This window comes from Amphiprion ocellaris, chromosome 14, assembly GCF_022539595.1.
Source record: "Amphiprion ocellaris isolate individual 3 ecotype Okinawa chromosome 14, ASM2253959v1, whole genome shotgun sequence".
NCBI lineage: Eukaryota > Metazoa > Chordata > Actinopteri > Pomacentridae > Amphiprion > Amphiprion ocellaris.
Window position 1 is genome coordinate 25124489 of NC_072779.1, and position 11825 is coordinate 25136313.

An 11825-nucleotide genomic window follows, 5' to 3' on the forward strand; every position below is an offset into this window, starting at 1 on the left:
ATGTGTGAGTGCTTGTTTGTCTATATATGTAGCCCTGCGACAGACTGGTGACCTGTCCAGGGTGTCCCCTGCCTTCACCCGAGTCAGCTGGGATAGACTCCAGCCCCCCCCCCGCGACCCTAATGAGGATTAAGCGGTGTATAGATAATGGATGGATGGAAATAGTGCAGACAGTTAACACCAAGCACATTCACATCATTGTTTCCTGCCATTGTAACCCGTAGGAAGTACACTGTTCGCCTTGTGGGTGTAAGGGGACACATTTGGCAAGGGCTCTGAAATTTTGAACTCCACATTCTGCTTTCTGGTGAATTTGTGAAAACTTTCTGCACATGGACATTTCACAAATATTCATGTTTCAAAAGCCTGCTACTGTCCAACATATCGTTTAGTCTATGAGTGATGTTACAGTACCTTCTCAAATAAGAAGAGTCTTCAACTTTTTTCATGTCCTTTAGGATGGGACAAATATATGCATTTAAAACATCGAGGGGGACGTATAGCCTGCATTCCCAATTTGAATCTATGCCCATTGTTGGCCCCATACACAGTCATCTGCACTTAGAACACAAGAACCTAAAAGAAACTGTGACTATAATTAATACTACCAGCAAGCAGTACAACACAAACTCACTGCTTCATATGCAATCGTTTTGCCTGATTATAACCCAGTAGTTGACTTCTTACGTTTCAAGATGGGCTACACATTCACTGGGGGATGGTCCTGGTTGCAGTCTGTAGTAGACAGAGGTTGGGCGCCTCCTTGTGGAGAAGAAGGGTCTAGAAGTACAAACGATCCGGATGAGTGTAATTTCTGGGAATTAAACGGATTGTGTTATTATGGATTATGTTACGAAATAAATTACCCTTGACCATTCTGGGAAAGTTAATTATTAACATTATTATTAAAAAATAGAAGGTTTATGCTACATTCTACGTAAAGTACATTAACACGCAGCTTTTGAATAATATTACTCTGTTTTTGCACATTTCAAATTGTTTACTACATTGTTTGCTACGCTTGCTTTTTGATTTGTAACGCTTGCTTCTTATTCATCTTGTTAAACCTCCTGTTTATTTGACTTACAACACTTGCTTTTATTTATTTATTTGATCTTTTAATCCTTATATAATTCATTCCCATTGACAAATTCAAGGCATCCAGTAGCTCAAACATAATAGAGGTAATATGTAATGTGAAACCTACTTGCCAATTAAACTGATTCTGATTTAGATACAGTGTGGTATAATTTCGACGTTATAAAAACGAAACCAAGTTGTTATTCTTGTTTAATCGCAAAGCTGCAGTGTTCAGTGCAGTTTGTGTAACAATAATGCTCCCAACATTGATTTACCATAGTCACACAGTTAAAATGAGTTTCTTACATAAGAGGAATACACTGAAATTGGAAGTCACGAATTGACCGCTACTGTCTCATTGAATATCGTGTAACTGTGATGTAAAGGTTGGCCTTTTTCATGTTTTACAGTAAAATTACATCAGTGGATGCAACCACTATGGCAAACAACAACAAATACCTGACAGCATGAGTCACAACAGTAATGAGGGTGACTCATTCACTGACAGGCTCATATTTCACCAATCAATGCGCTTAGTTGGCTTGCTTGGAACCAATCAAATTGTAAACGGGAGGGACTTGTGTCGTAAAGGGCGGGGTCAGCAACCGATGCGCAAGTGTTTTCCTACTGCCAACTTCTCCCAGCCATTCATTTTAGCCCGCATGCTGAGGGGATCATAACAAAAGGTACGCCAAGCAGTTTACATTCTTGTGTCGCTAATGTAATGTGTATATATAGAACTATATACTGTGATAATGGTTCATGTTTTCTGCCATATTTATGTTTTTTTTAAAATTTTTTGCTGTATTTGTTAGCAACATGAGGCTGTTAGCGTTAACTTAGCACGTTAGCTGTGTAGCTAATGCTAACAGCATTGTACTGTGGGAATAGTACTTTCATGTGTTCACCAAGAGGGTAGTATTACCAGTGACGCTGTAACTATAATTATACTAACCACAGCTAACTTTCACATGCTTTTCGGTGTCGTTCGGAAAATCATTTCCAGTAGTTAGCCTAGCTAGCTAGCTAACAGCACAGTAGCCTGTGTTACGGAGAGTCGCAGTGCGTGGATTACCGGAACTTTGGCGTCACAGCCCGCCTTTCTCGGACATGTACGGTTAACTGACCGTGAACGGATCACGTCAAACCAAGTGACTTTTTTCTTTAAGAGTTAAAGTAAAACTTTCTGCGTTATCTGTTCATCATTTTATGCACAAATATTCGCCGTAACAGTTGTTGCCACGTGTGGACACAACGACAGAACCGTATACACAAAGGAAATCGTTCTGCAATTAATTTGACAGACATTGCTTTATAATTTATAAAGTTGTAGTTATCAGAAAAATACGAGTTTTGTCATTGGCTGTTCAGTGGTCTGGATGTAGAAGCTAAATAAGCCTTCTAAAAACATTTCTAGAACTATCATTAAACTTTAAATGTAGTGGTGCCTGTCATCATATTAACGACAAGCTTTATTCAAAGACAAGAAAAGAGAAGTTTTACTGTATTTAAGGGTGTCAGGTATTACATCATACCCTTACTTGTTCTCATTCTGGCCACAGTAATATATGGGCAGATTTTTATGCATGAGTATAGGTTTTATTTGAACATTTGGAGGCGGTAACATTAAACAGGCAACTGAATCCTCCTTCTAGGAAACTTTGAGTGTCAAACAATTTCCTGCATTGTAGTGAACTTATATGAACCAAGTTGTGTCTTTTCAGCTTCAGTATATGGAGGAAATTTATTTAGTTATGCAAAAGAAAGTACAAAATTCAAGCATTGGGTCACAATTAAAATCGTAATGTATGATGATGCAGTAAGGCTCTTAGGCATCTGTATTGCTTACAAACATTTATTCTCCTGTAGAAGAACTTTTCTTATAAAATATTATTCCTGGTGAGAAGACACACATACAAGCATACAGAATACAGAAAGAATTAATTTTTTAAATCTGAATGTGGCACCTATTTCATATTAATTTTAAGTTCATAAGCCTGCAGTACTTTTGTAGCTCATCAACCAAATTTCTGCTCATGTTTAAAACGCTCTGCTCTGTCAAAGAATGGAGACTTCATAATATAATAGTCCTCTGCTTCTTTCATATTTTTATTGGGGAAACAGTTGAGTGTCTTCCAAATTTTTTCAGGGGGGCATATCTCCTGTGCTACTGAAATCTACGTCTATGTATCAGAACATAACTTAATGTGATTCTGTCCCACAAAGAAATTTCTGGGCCTGATCTGAACATATTCTGCTACGTACATCTAACAGTTGCTTGCAGGTGTGATTGAACTGTTACTCATTTGACCAAAGTTCATTTGCTTACAGAGGCTGTCCAGGTGGAATGAAACACGTGAAATATGAGGAGAGAGATAGCAGCAGTGGTGTTCTTCCTGAAAAGACTTGTGAAAAAGGGGGAGAGGCTGGAATCACACAAGATCGAGCTGTTTGTTGAGAGACTGGCTGTCGCTCTGCAGGAGAAGTTTAAAGGGCACTGGTACCCTGAAAACCCCAGCAAAGGACAGGCATACAGGTGCTGCTCTTTGTTTTTTAAAGTACAGATGATTTGAGAAGCCAGTGAGTGGGCCTGTCAGTCTTGTGGTGAGGGAAGCTTACGCTGAAATCGTTTTTATTTGCTTTGCAGGTGCATCCGAGTGAACAGGTTCCATAGGCAGGATCCAGAGCTCCTTCGGGCCTGCCAGGAAAGTGGGATTCAGTACCGTGACCTGGGACTGCCTCGTGAACTAACGTTGTGGGTGGACCCTGGGGAGGTTTGTTGCAGGTGAGGCTGTGAGTTTGATGGCAGTACTACCAGAAACAAAAATTTCAACTGTGATTGCAATAACAGTCTAACTATTACTATTATATATATACTTATTATGCATTTTTGTCATTTCTTGTCTTAAACTGTGAAGTTAAAACTCATACTTGGTTTTAGGGTACTACTGCTGCTGGACTGTGGTGGTTTATAATCATCTTTCATCATTTTATAAATTTTTTATCATTGGATTTCATTGCACTTGTAAACAAAGGATGTGAATGTATATTTTGAGCCATGTACTCCACACCAAATTATTAAAGAAGAATGTTTTACCTCATAAAAGATAGTAAATGCTAATGTTTTTTTTTGTTTTTTTTTAAATCTTTTCCCAATTGCTAGGTATGGTGAACATAATCCTTTCTTCTCGGTTGCCACTTTCTCCAACGATGATGAAGATGACAAAGATGTTGCAAAGAAGGTGACCAGTGCTCTGGAGAGGGTAACATCTGACTACCACTCAGGTTCTTCTTCTGACGAGGAGAGCACACGAGCCTCCCCTGTTACTATCCTCAACAGGCACTCTGCTTACCAGGTAATGTATAACACCTTGTCCACCTGTCAGTGTGACTGGCGCAGTCCTATCTACCAAACACTCACTTGTTTTTGACCCGCAACTTTCTTGTTTTACCTGAAGGCATCTAACTACATGTGCAAAATAGTACAAGGTTGTAATCATTTAGGTGCATAGGCCGTTTTATTCATAAGGTTAATATTGAAACTCTTAAGAAAATTACTGAGGCTTTCTATCTATCTGTCTGTCATGCACACCTGTCTTACTTGAGTTACTTATTTGAGTTTTGAGCTTAGTAAGCCAAACTAACTAAAAGAAATAAGAATAGTAAGTGTAAAACAGTGCATATTTGGCAATGAAAATAACCATTCCATAATACCAAATAGAAAGACCAGTCAAAACAATTAATTTTCCTACAACAAAAATAGTGATTTATTAGTTCTCATAGTTTTTTTTAGTTTTTTCTCTTCTGGTTTTGTTAAATGTCCTTGGGCTTACTTGTTTTTTCCCAGACTTTTTCTATTTGCATTGTTCCTTAGAAGACATTTGTTACAGTTAGTCTTTCCACTTTTTCTGTAATGGTCTTGGCCAACAAGACCAAAAGCTTAAAAAAATAGCATACGACCTGGTGCATGTCATGCATACCTGAAAAAACATCTGTGAGCGGCTACACTCTGCATTTTTGACAGAAGAGATGTTCCTCGACCGTGAAAGGCTTGAACACAAATGTGCAGAACTGTTAAAACCAGGTCAAAGATGAAACATGTTTAATCTTGGTGGAATTTATTTTATAATATTTTTGTGGTGAAATAACAAGAACTCGACCAACATGTCTTCAATCAAGGAGACTGATAATCGGTATTTGTTACTGATATATATTTGCAGTAAAATTGAAAATCTTAGTGTCAAATTTTGGATAGCAAACTCCAAACAGTAAACCTTGATTGAAATGCTTTTGATTATTGATGTTTTATATCAGTTTGTTTCATAGAGATTTTCAATATTTATTATTTTAATGTTGATGTATCACAAATCAGATAGTGCTGTGGGTGGGACATTGCTAGAGAGCACAGAGTGGTAACTACAGATATAGGGTGCTGCAGCACAGGGACTCCTAGAAATACAACACACCTAATATTCTTTAGGATGAACCTCAATGTTATCAGCTACCTTACCAGAATAGGCCATTTAGTGGCGTAACACTCGATAGTAATTCCTTTTTAAACACCAACTCTTCACATTGATTTCTCTCTCTGCCGATACTTCCACTCAGTGTCTTGCTGGAACTCCCTACCTGCTCTTTTAAACATGAGCTGGAGTTTCTATCATCTGCTATACCTGTTTGAGCTGCATGCTCTTCATTAGAGGTGAAAAGTGACTGGAAGAAAAAACCTACCAGGCCACAGCTGCACTGTGGAGCAGCAAAAATCTCCCCCTAGGAAACTTCTATAAATTAAGAATTGGAAAAATATTCTATATCGCATTAGTACAGTAAATGCTTCTATTATTTATCCTCACTGTGGCTTGAAGCTTGAACAGTTACGACCATCAATACACAAAATCATAAATCGGGTGACGGATGTTAATTTCCAACCCTGGTCAGGATAGTTTCGATGCCCACTGTTTAGGATATTATGATTTTTGTTCTTTTAAATGTATACTTTACAGGGAGTTTGTGAGCGTGTATGTATATTTTTTTATTTAGTCATTTTCTCTTTTTCAGACGATGAATCCAGCTGCTCCTACTTGGCATCACAAAAAGATGACTCCAAGGAAAGGTCCAGTCCTTCCGCTGCCTCACTACGGCTACAGGCCTCGCAACCGACCCCCTCACACTTTGAGGCAAAACCTGTGGGTCCCTCCTGTCTACAGGGGAGGGCCTGGATACTGGGACACAAACCATAGTCTGGCACATTGTTACAGTTAGAAATGATTGTGCTTATTGTTCACACTGGACATTAAACCTGAAGGCAACTTAAGATGACTGACCAATGTTTTTTTCTTTAAACATGCATTTTTATAGCTTAAATATTGGTTGTTTTTGAGGGTCTTTTTGCACTTTTGACCATTTGTTATAGATTGAATAAATCACTTGTATTAAATTAGATATTGAAATTGGAATACTATATGTGTAGTCTTGAAGTACTGTATTTTTACTATGGGAGACATTCATGTACGACACCTACTTGTCCTTTGTGATAAAATGTTTTATTTATTCATAGTGAACAATTGTCAGATGTATAGACTTAAATTTATGGAGTTTTATTAAACATGTCCAAGCATCATAATGCTTTGTTCTTTTGACATTTTTGTTAAACTACTGTGTTTATAGAGTAATGCTGAAGGTTTTTGTTGGTGTTGTTCCTGTTTTTGACATTTAGTTGATCGCCTGCAGTACAGAGGGGAGACACAGATATAACACGCAACTAATGTCCCCAGCTGAGCTCAAACATTCGAGCTCGAGAAATTTCAATTTAACCAATACTATCTTCATAGTGACCATCAGGGCCAGGTGAACAAGTAATTTTCTTTAAATTTGGATGAACAGACCCTTGAAAGTGTTCATTAACACACAAATATTTAGTGTCGGCTGGCGCCCTTTCAGACAAATCAGAGCTATAATAGCATCAACAGATGGGCCCTCTGGTGAGAATTGGTGATGAGCTCACGGACAATGGATTCTTAATGGCTCAGAGAGTTCCTTAAAGGATTGCTTAACTGATGCATGAAAAGTGATGTATCACTTGACCAAACTGGAGGGAAGATAACATTTGTACTCCTACATGTATAATCACTCAGTGCTTCCAAATGAACCACTATCCCTGTACCTCCAAGCTGTTCTCACTGTTCACTCTTTGGCCTGGGTAGCAAATTATCAGTGTTACCAAGGGTTCCTTTACAGTCAAGTCCATAAATATTTGGACCTTGACACAATTTTCAGCATTTCGATTCTGTACACCAACACCACGGATCTGAACTGAAACAACCAAGATGTGCTTTAAGTACAGACTTTCAGTTTTAATTTGAGGATATTTACATCCAAATCAGGTGAATGGTATAGGGATTGCAACACCTTTTGTATGTGCCCTCCACCTTTTTAAGGGACCAAAAATAATCGGGCAAACTAATATACACATATATGAAATTGTCATTTTAAATATTTGGTTGCAAATTCCCACAGACAACTCCAGACAGTGATCCTCTGCCAGGCCTCTACTGCTGCTGTCTTCAGTTCCTTCTTGTTCTTAGGACATTTTCCCTTCAATTTTGTCTTCTGCAAGTGATATGCATGCTTGGTGATTGACCATTGCAGAACATTCCACTTTTTTGCCTTAAAAACTGGTTGCTTTTGCAGTATACTTCGGGTCATTGTCCATCTGCACCATGAAGCGCCGTCCAATGAGTTCTGAAGCATTTAGATGAATATGAGCAGATAATATTGCCCAAAACACTTCAGAATTCATCCTGCTTCTTTTGTCAGCAGTCACATCATCAATAAATATAAGAGAACCACTTCCACTGGCAGCCATACATGCCCATACATTACACTACCACCACCATGCTTCACTGATGAGGTGGTATGCTTTGGATCTTGAGCAGTTCCTTCCCTTCTCCAGACTCCTCTCTTCCCATCATTTTGGTACAAGTTGATCTTTGTCTCATCTGTCCATAGGATATTGTTCCAGAACTACCCAGGCTCATTTAGATGTTTTCTGATAAACTCTAATCTGGCCTTCCTGTGTTTGAGGCTCACCAATGGTTTACCTCCTGGAGAGTGTTCATGATCTGGCCAGTTGCTGTGAAGGGTTTTTCTTGACCACGGAAAGGATGCTTTTGTCAACCACCACCCTTGTTTTCTGTGGTCTTCTAGGTCTTTTGCTGTTGTTGAGCTCACCAATGCGTTCTTTCTTTTTAAGAATGTACCAAACAGTTGATTTGGCCACACCTAATGTTTTTACTATCTCTCAGCTGGGTTTATTTTGATTTTTCGGCCTAAAGATGCTTGCTTCATGATAGTGACAGCTCTTTGCACTTCATAATGAAAGTTGACCTCACCAGATTTGCAAATACTACATTTGAAATGAACTCTAGACCTTTTATCTGCTCCCTGTGAATGAAATAATGAGGGAATAACACCTGGCCATGGAACAGCTGAACAGCCAACTGTACGGTTACTTTCGGTCCTTTAAAAAGGTGGAAAACACATATAAAATGTGTTGTAATTCCTACACCATTCACCTGATTTCGATATGCTGAAAATTGTGTCAATGTCCAAATATTTATGGACCTGGCTGTAAATTGCATCAGTACAGCACAGTTGCCATTGGATTTGTGAGGTGAATATATGTCCACAATTTTGGTAAAGTAGCTAGATACAGGGTTGGGGTTGATTTCCAATTCCAATGAAATTCAAAATACAGACAAAAGATCCCGTCTGGTTCAGTACAGATAAAATGGTAAAAAAATACACATAAAAACATGGAACTGCAAAGTATCTATAAAAATATTGCCAAGTATATATTCTATTCTCTCATGTTCACAGAACTCTATAAAAAGTATGGTTTTGTGCCACAATCAATACCACTATAACATCACTGAAATTATTCTCACCTTTTCATCCCCATACCATCCTTTATGGTTTTGGCAATGTTGTTAATCTGATTTTTTATTTTTATTCTTTGCCAATGAAACATCACTGACATGAAAGCAGAATTAAATTGAGATTAAGTCTCTTTAGGGGTCTGTTTTTCCCAAACAGACAGACAACTGCACTGCAAGTGTTATACAAACTGTCCTTTTCTTCAGTGAAGGTACTGCACAGGGAAACACAGGCTCCTTAATTCAACAAATAAACACTGGGAAAGCTTTGTTACAGTATAAGAAATTCTGTGACAAATTCCATACAAAATGTAAAGCTAAGAGCTTTAATAGAAGGCTAAAAGCCATACCAATCTGTCCAGTACGAGTATTGAAAGAAGACACTGCGTACTCCACATTTTTTCTTGGGCTGTACACCTTTGCACTTGACAGACTGGAAAAGACAAAAAAATAAATAAAAGAAAAGAAAAAAAATCCTATTACCTCCTGCACTGCCTGTAGGCACCATGGTCCTACTATGACAGCTGAACTTGTTTTATGGCTCTTATCCAGGTTGTTTTCTTCTGACTAAATCCTTACTTGTGTTGTATCTACTCTCAGATGTATGTCGCTTTGGATGAAAATGTCTGCTCAGTGAAATTGAATTGTAGAATTGTACAGCAGAGCCAACTTTGCATTAAAGCAACAGACTTTTGTGGCACTACCCCCTCTTTTTTACTGAATACTTACTCCACATTATAAAGCATTCTATTAAACATTCTGTTCAAGAAATGTTACCTAAATCCAGCATGAAGAAAACATGTTCTGGTGGATTCGTTGTGTGAGAGACCCTGAAAGTTTAGAACATGTTATTTTTCATTGTAAATTAGTACAGTTTTTCTGGAGGGACAGGTTTGATGTTGACAGGTAAATCTTTTACCCATAAATATATATATACTTAATAAAATAAAACTCTTTAGTAAGTCACTTAAATTTATAAAAGACAAGAAAGTTCTTAAGTTCATTTGATTACTACATTGAAGCCCAAAAGAACTTGTTTGCCTGGTGAATTTCGATACATAAATAAACAAAAACAAATGACAAAAGACAGTAAAATATTGTGCTATAAATGTTAATTATGAATTTGAGCTATTTCTAAATTTCTTTTATTTACATTTTTACAAAAAATGCCATGTACAAAATTATTCATATCCTTTGAAACTTCTGAGAAAATGCAGCTGCTATACCATTCTAAATGGTCCTGGTAAATTCTACCATACTCTAGAGAGTTGTATTACACAAAAATTAGGAACGGCAGATGTATTGTTTCTCCAATTATAAATCATGACTCAAACCAAAGAGCTTAGGGAGCTTCTATTACAGTTCATCACTGAGAGAGAGTTACACACTGTGGCTGTTCTAAAGCAACTACAATACCTATAAAACCATATTCAAGTGTTTTAAGCACCAGTGGCCACAGTGCAACGCCGGATCGAAAAGTACAAGGAGATCCATGCTGTGAAAAATCTTAAAGGGCATGCTAGAAAGATCTAAGGGACTCCTGCACTGGTAAGAATGGTAGTGCAAAATGAAAAGAAGAATCCAAGGATCACCCCCGAGACCATCATTATTAATCTGAACTATTCCAGTACCAACATCTCAGCCAGACTCTCAGCAGACACTGAACGAGGCTGGTCTCCATGGATCTGACCAAGGAGGACTCCGCCTCCCCAAAACAGACACATAAAAGCTCACCTAAACTGTACTAAAGATCATCTGCACAATGAGGGAAAAAAATAAAAATATATATAAGCTTTTGGTCATCAGTTCTGTGGTCTCACGAGGGGAAAATTGAGTTGGAGGAAAACATCAGGCAGGCAGTCTGCAGGAGAACTAGTCCTTGGGCAGGATTGGACCTTTCAAGAAGACAATCATCTGAAACATACTGCCAGAGTCCAGATGTGAATCTCATTGAGAATATGTGGAGGGAGCTGACCATGAGCAAGTGTAGAGAGCAATAACATCAGCCCAGCACATCACAGGTCCTTCACATCTTTACAAGATATCTATAGAGTACTCAGAAGGGCCAAAAACATGATCAGGGACCCACAGCAGCAGCTCTTACACTGCTGCCATCTGGCAGACACTACAGCAGTCTGAAATGCAGAACCTCTATTCAAGGACAGTTTCTACCCCCCCAAGCCATAAGACTGATTAACGCTTCCAAGCCGCCGCCCCCCCATCACCAGCTAAAGGACTTAATGCAATCCCTGCATGACTGTTTAATTTGCACATCTTGACCTTTTGCATCATAGATATCAGCTATGCTTTTTTTTTTTTAAATTGTTGTTCAGTGCATACTCTTTATGCACTGTTGTTTGTCTACCACAGTATGTACGAAGCCTGTAAAAAGTACAAATTTTATGTTATTTATCCAAGGACTTACCAAAAAAAGATTATGTCAAAATCAAAACAAATTTCGAAAAACTATAATAAATATAGAACATGTAAAATAAGGGATTGCATAGATATTTACTTCCTTTAAATCAGTATTTAGTAGATGCGCCTTTGGGCACAATTACAGCATTGAGTCTGTGTGGATAGGTCTCAATCAGCCTTACACATCTGGACACTACAATTTTACCTCATTCTTCTTTGCAAAATTATTCTGTCGGGCTGCATGTGAATCGTCACTGAACGGCTCTTTTCACGCCCAGCCACAAATTCTCAATTGGGTTGAGAGCTAAGCACTGACTTGGCCACTTCAGAACATCTACCTTCTTGTCTCTAAGCAATGTCTGTGTAGCTTTGGCTATATGCTTAGGGTTATTG

At 38.2% G+C, this 11825-nt stretch overlaps 1 protein-coding gene across 1 annotated transcript; it reads left to right on the top strand.

Moving 5' to 3' along the window:
- Nucleotides 1-1660: 1660 nt before the first annotated feature.
- On the top strand, nucleotides 1661-6703 carry btg3 (B-cell translocation gene 3). Its single transcript, XM_023280172.3, has 5 exons — nucleotides 1661-1766; nucleotides 3412-3616; nucleotides 3728-3865; nucleotides 4244-4436; nucleotides 6139-6703. Exons 2-5 carry the CDS (start codon nucleotides 3444-3446, stop codon nucleotides 6340-6342), a joined length of 708 nt encoding a protein of 235 aa, XP_023135940.2. The 5' UTR covers nucleotides 1661-1766; nucleotides 3412-3443; the 3' UTR covers nucleotides 6343-6703.
- The last annotated feature ends 5122 nt before the right edge of the window (nucleotides 6704-11825 follow it).

What these genes read in the sequence shown, in the direction of transcription:
- btg3 (XM_023280172.3), top strand. Translation starts at nt 3,444, where the DNA reads ATGAGGAGAGAGATAGCAGCAGTGGTGTTCTTCCTGAAAAGACTTGTG. An exon ending in AGCAAAGGACAGGCATACAG is followed by an intron (nt 3,617 to 3,727) that starts GTGCTGCTCTTT and finishes TTTGCTTTGCAG; the next exon opens with GTGCATCCGAGTGAACAGGT. An exon ending in ACAGGCACTCTGCTTACCAG is followed by an intron (nt 4,437 to 6,138) that starts GTAATGTATAAC and finishes TCTCTTTTTCAG; the next exon opens with ACGATGAATCCAGCTGCTCC.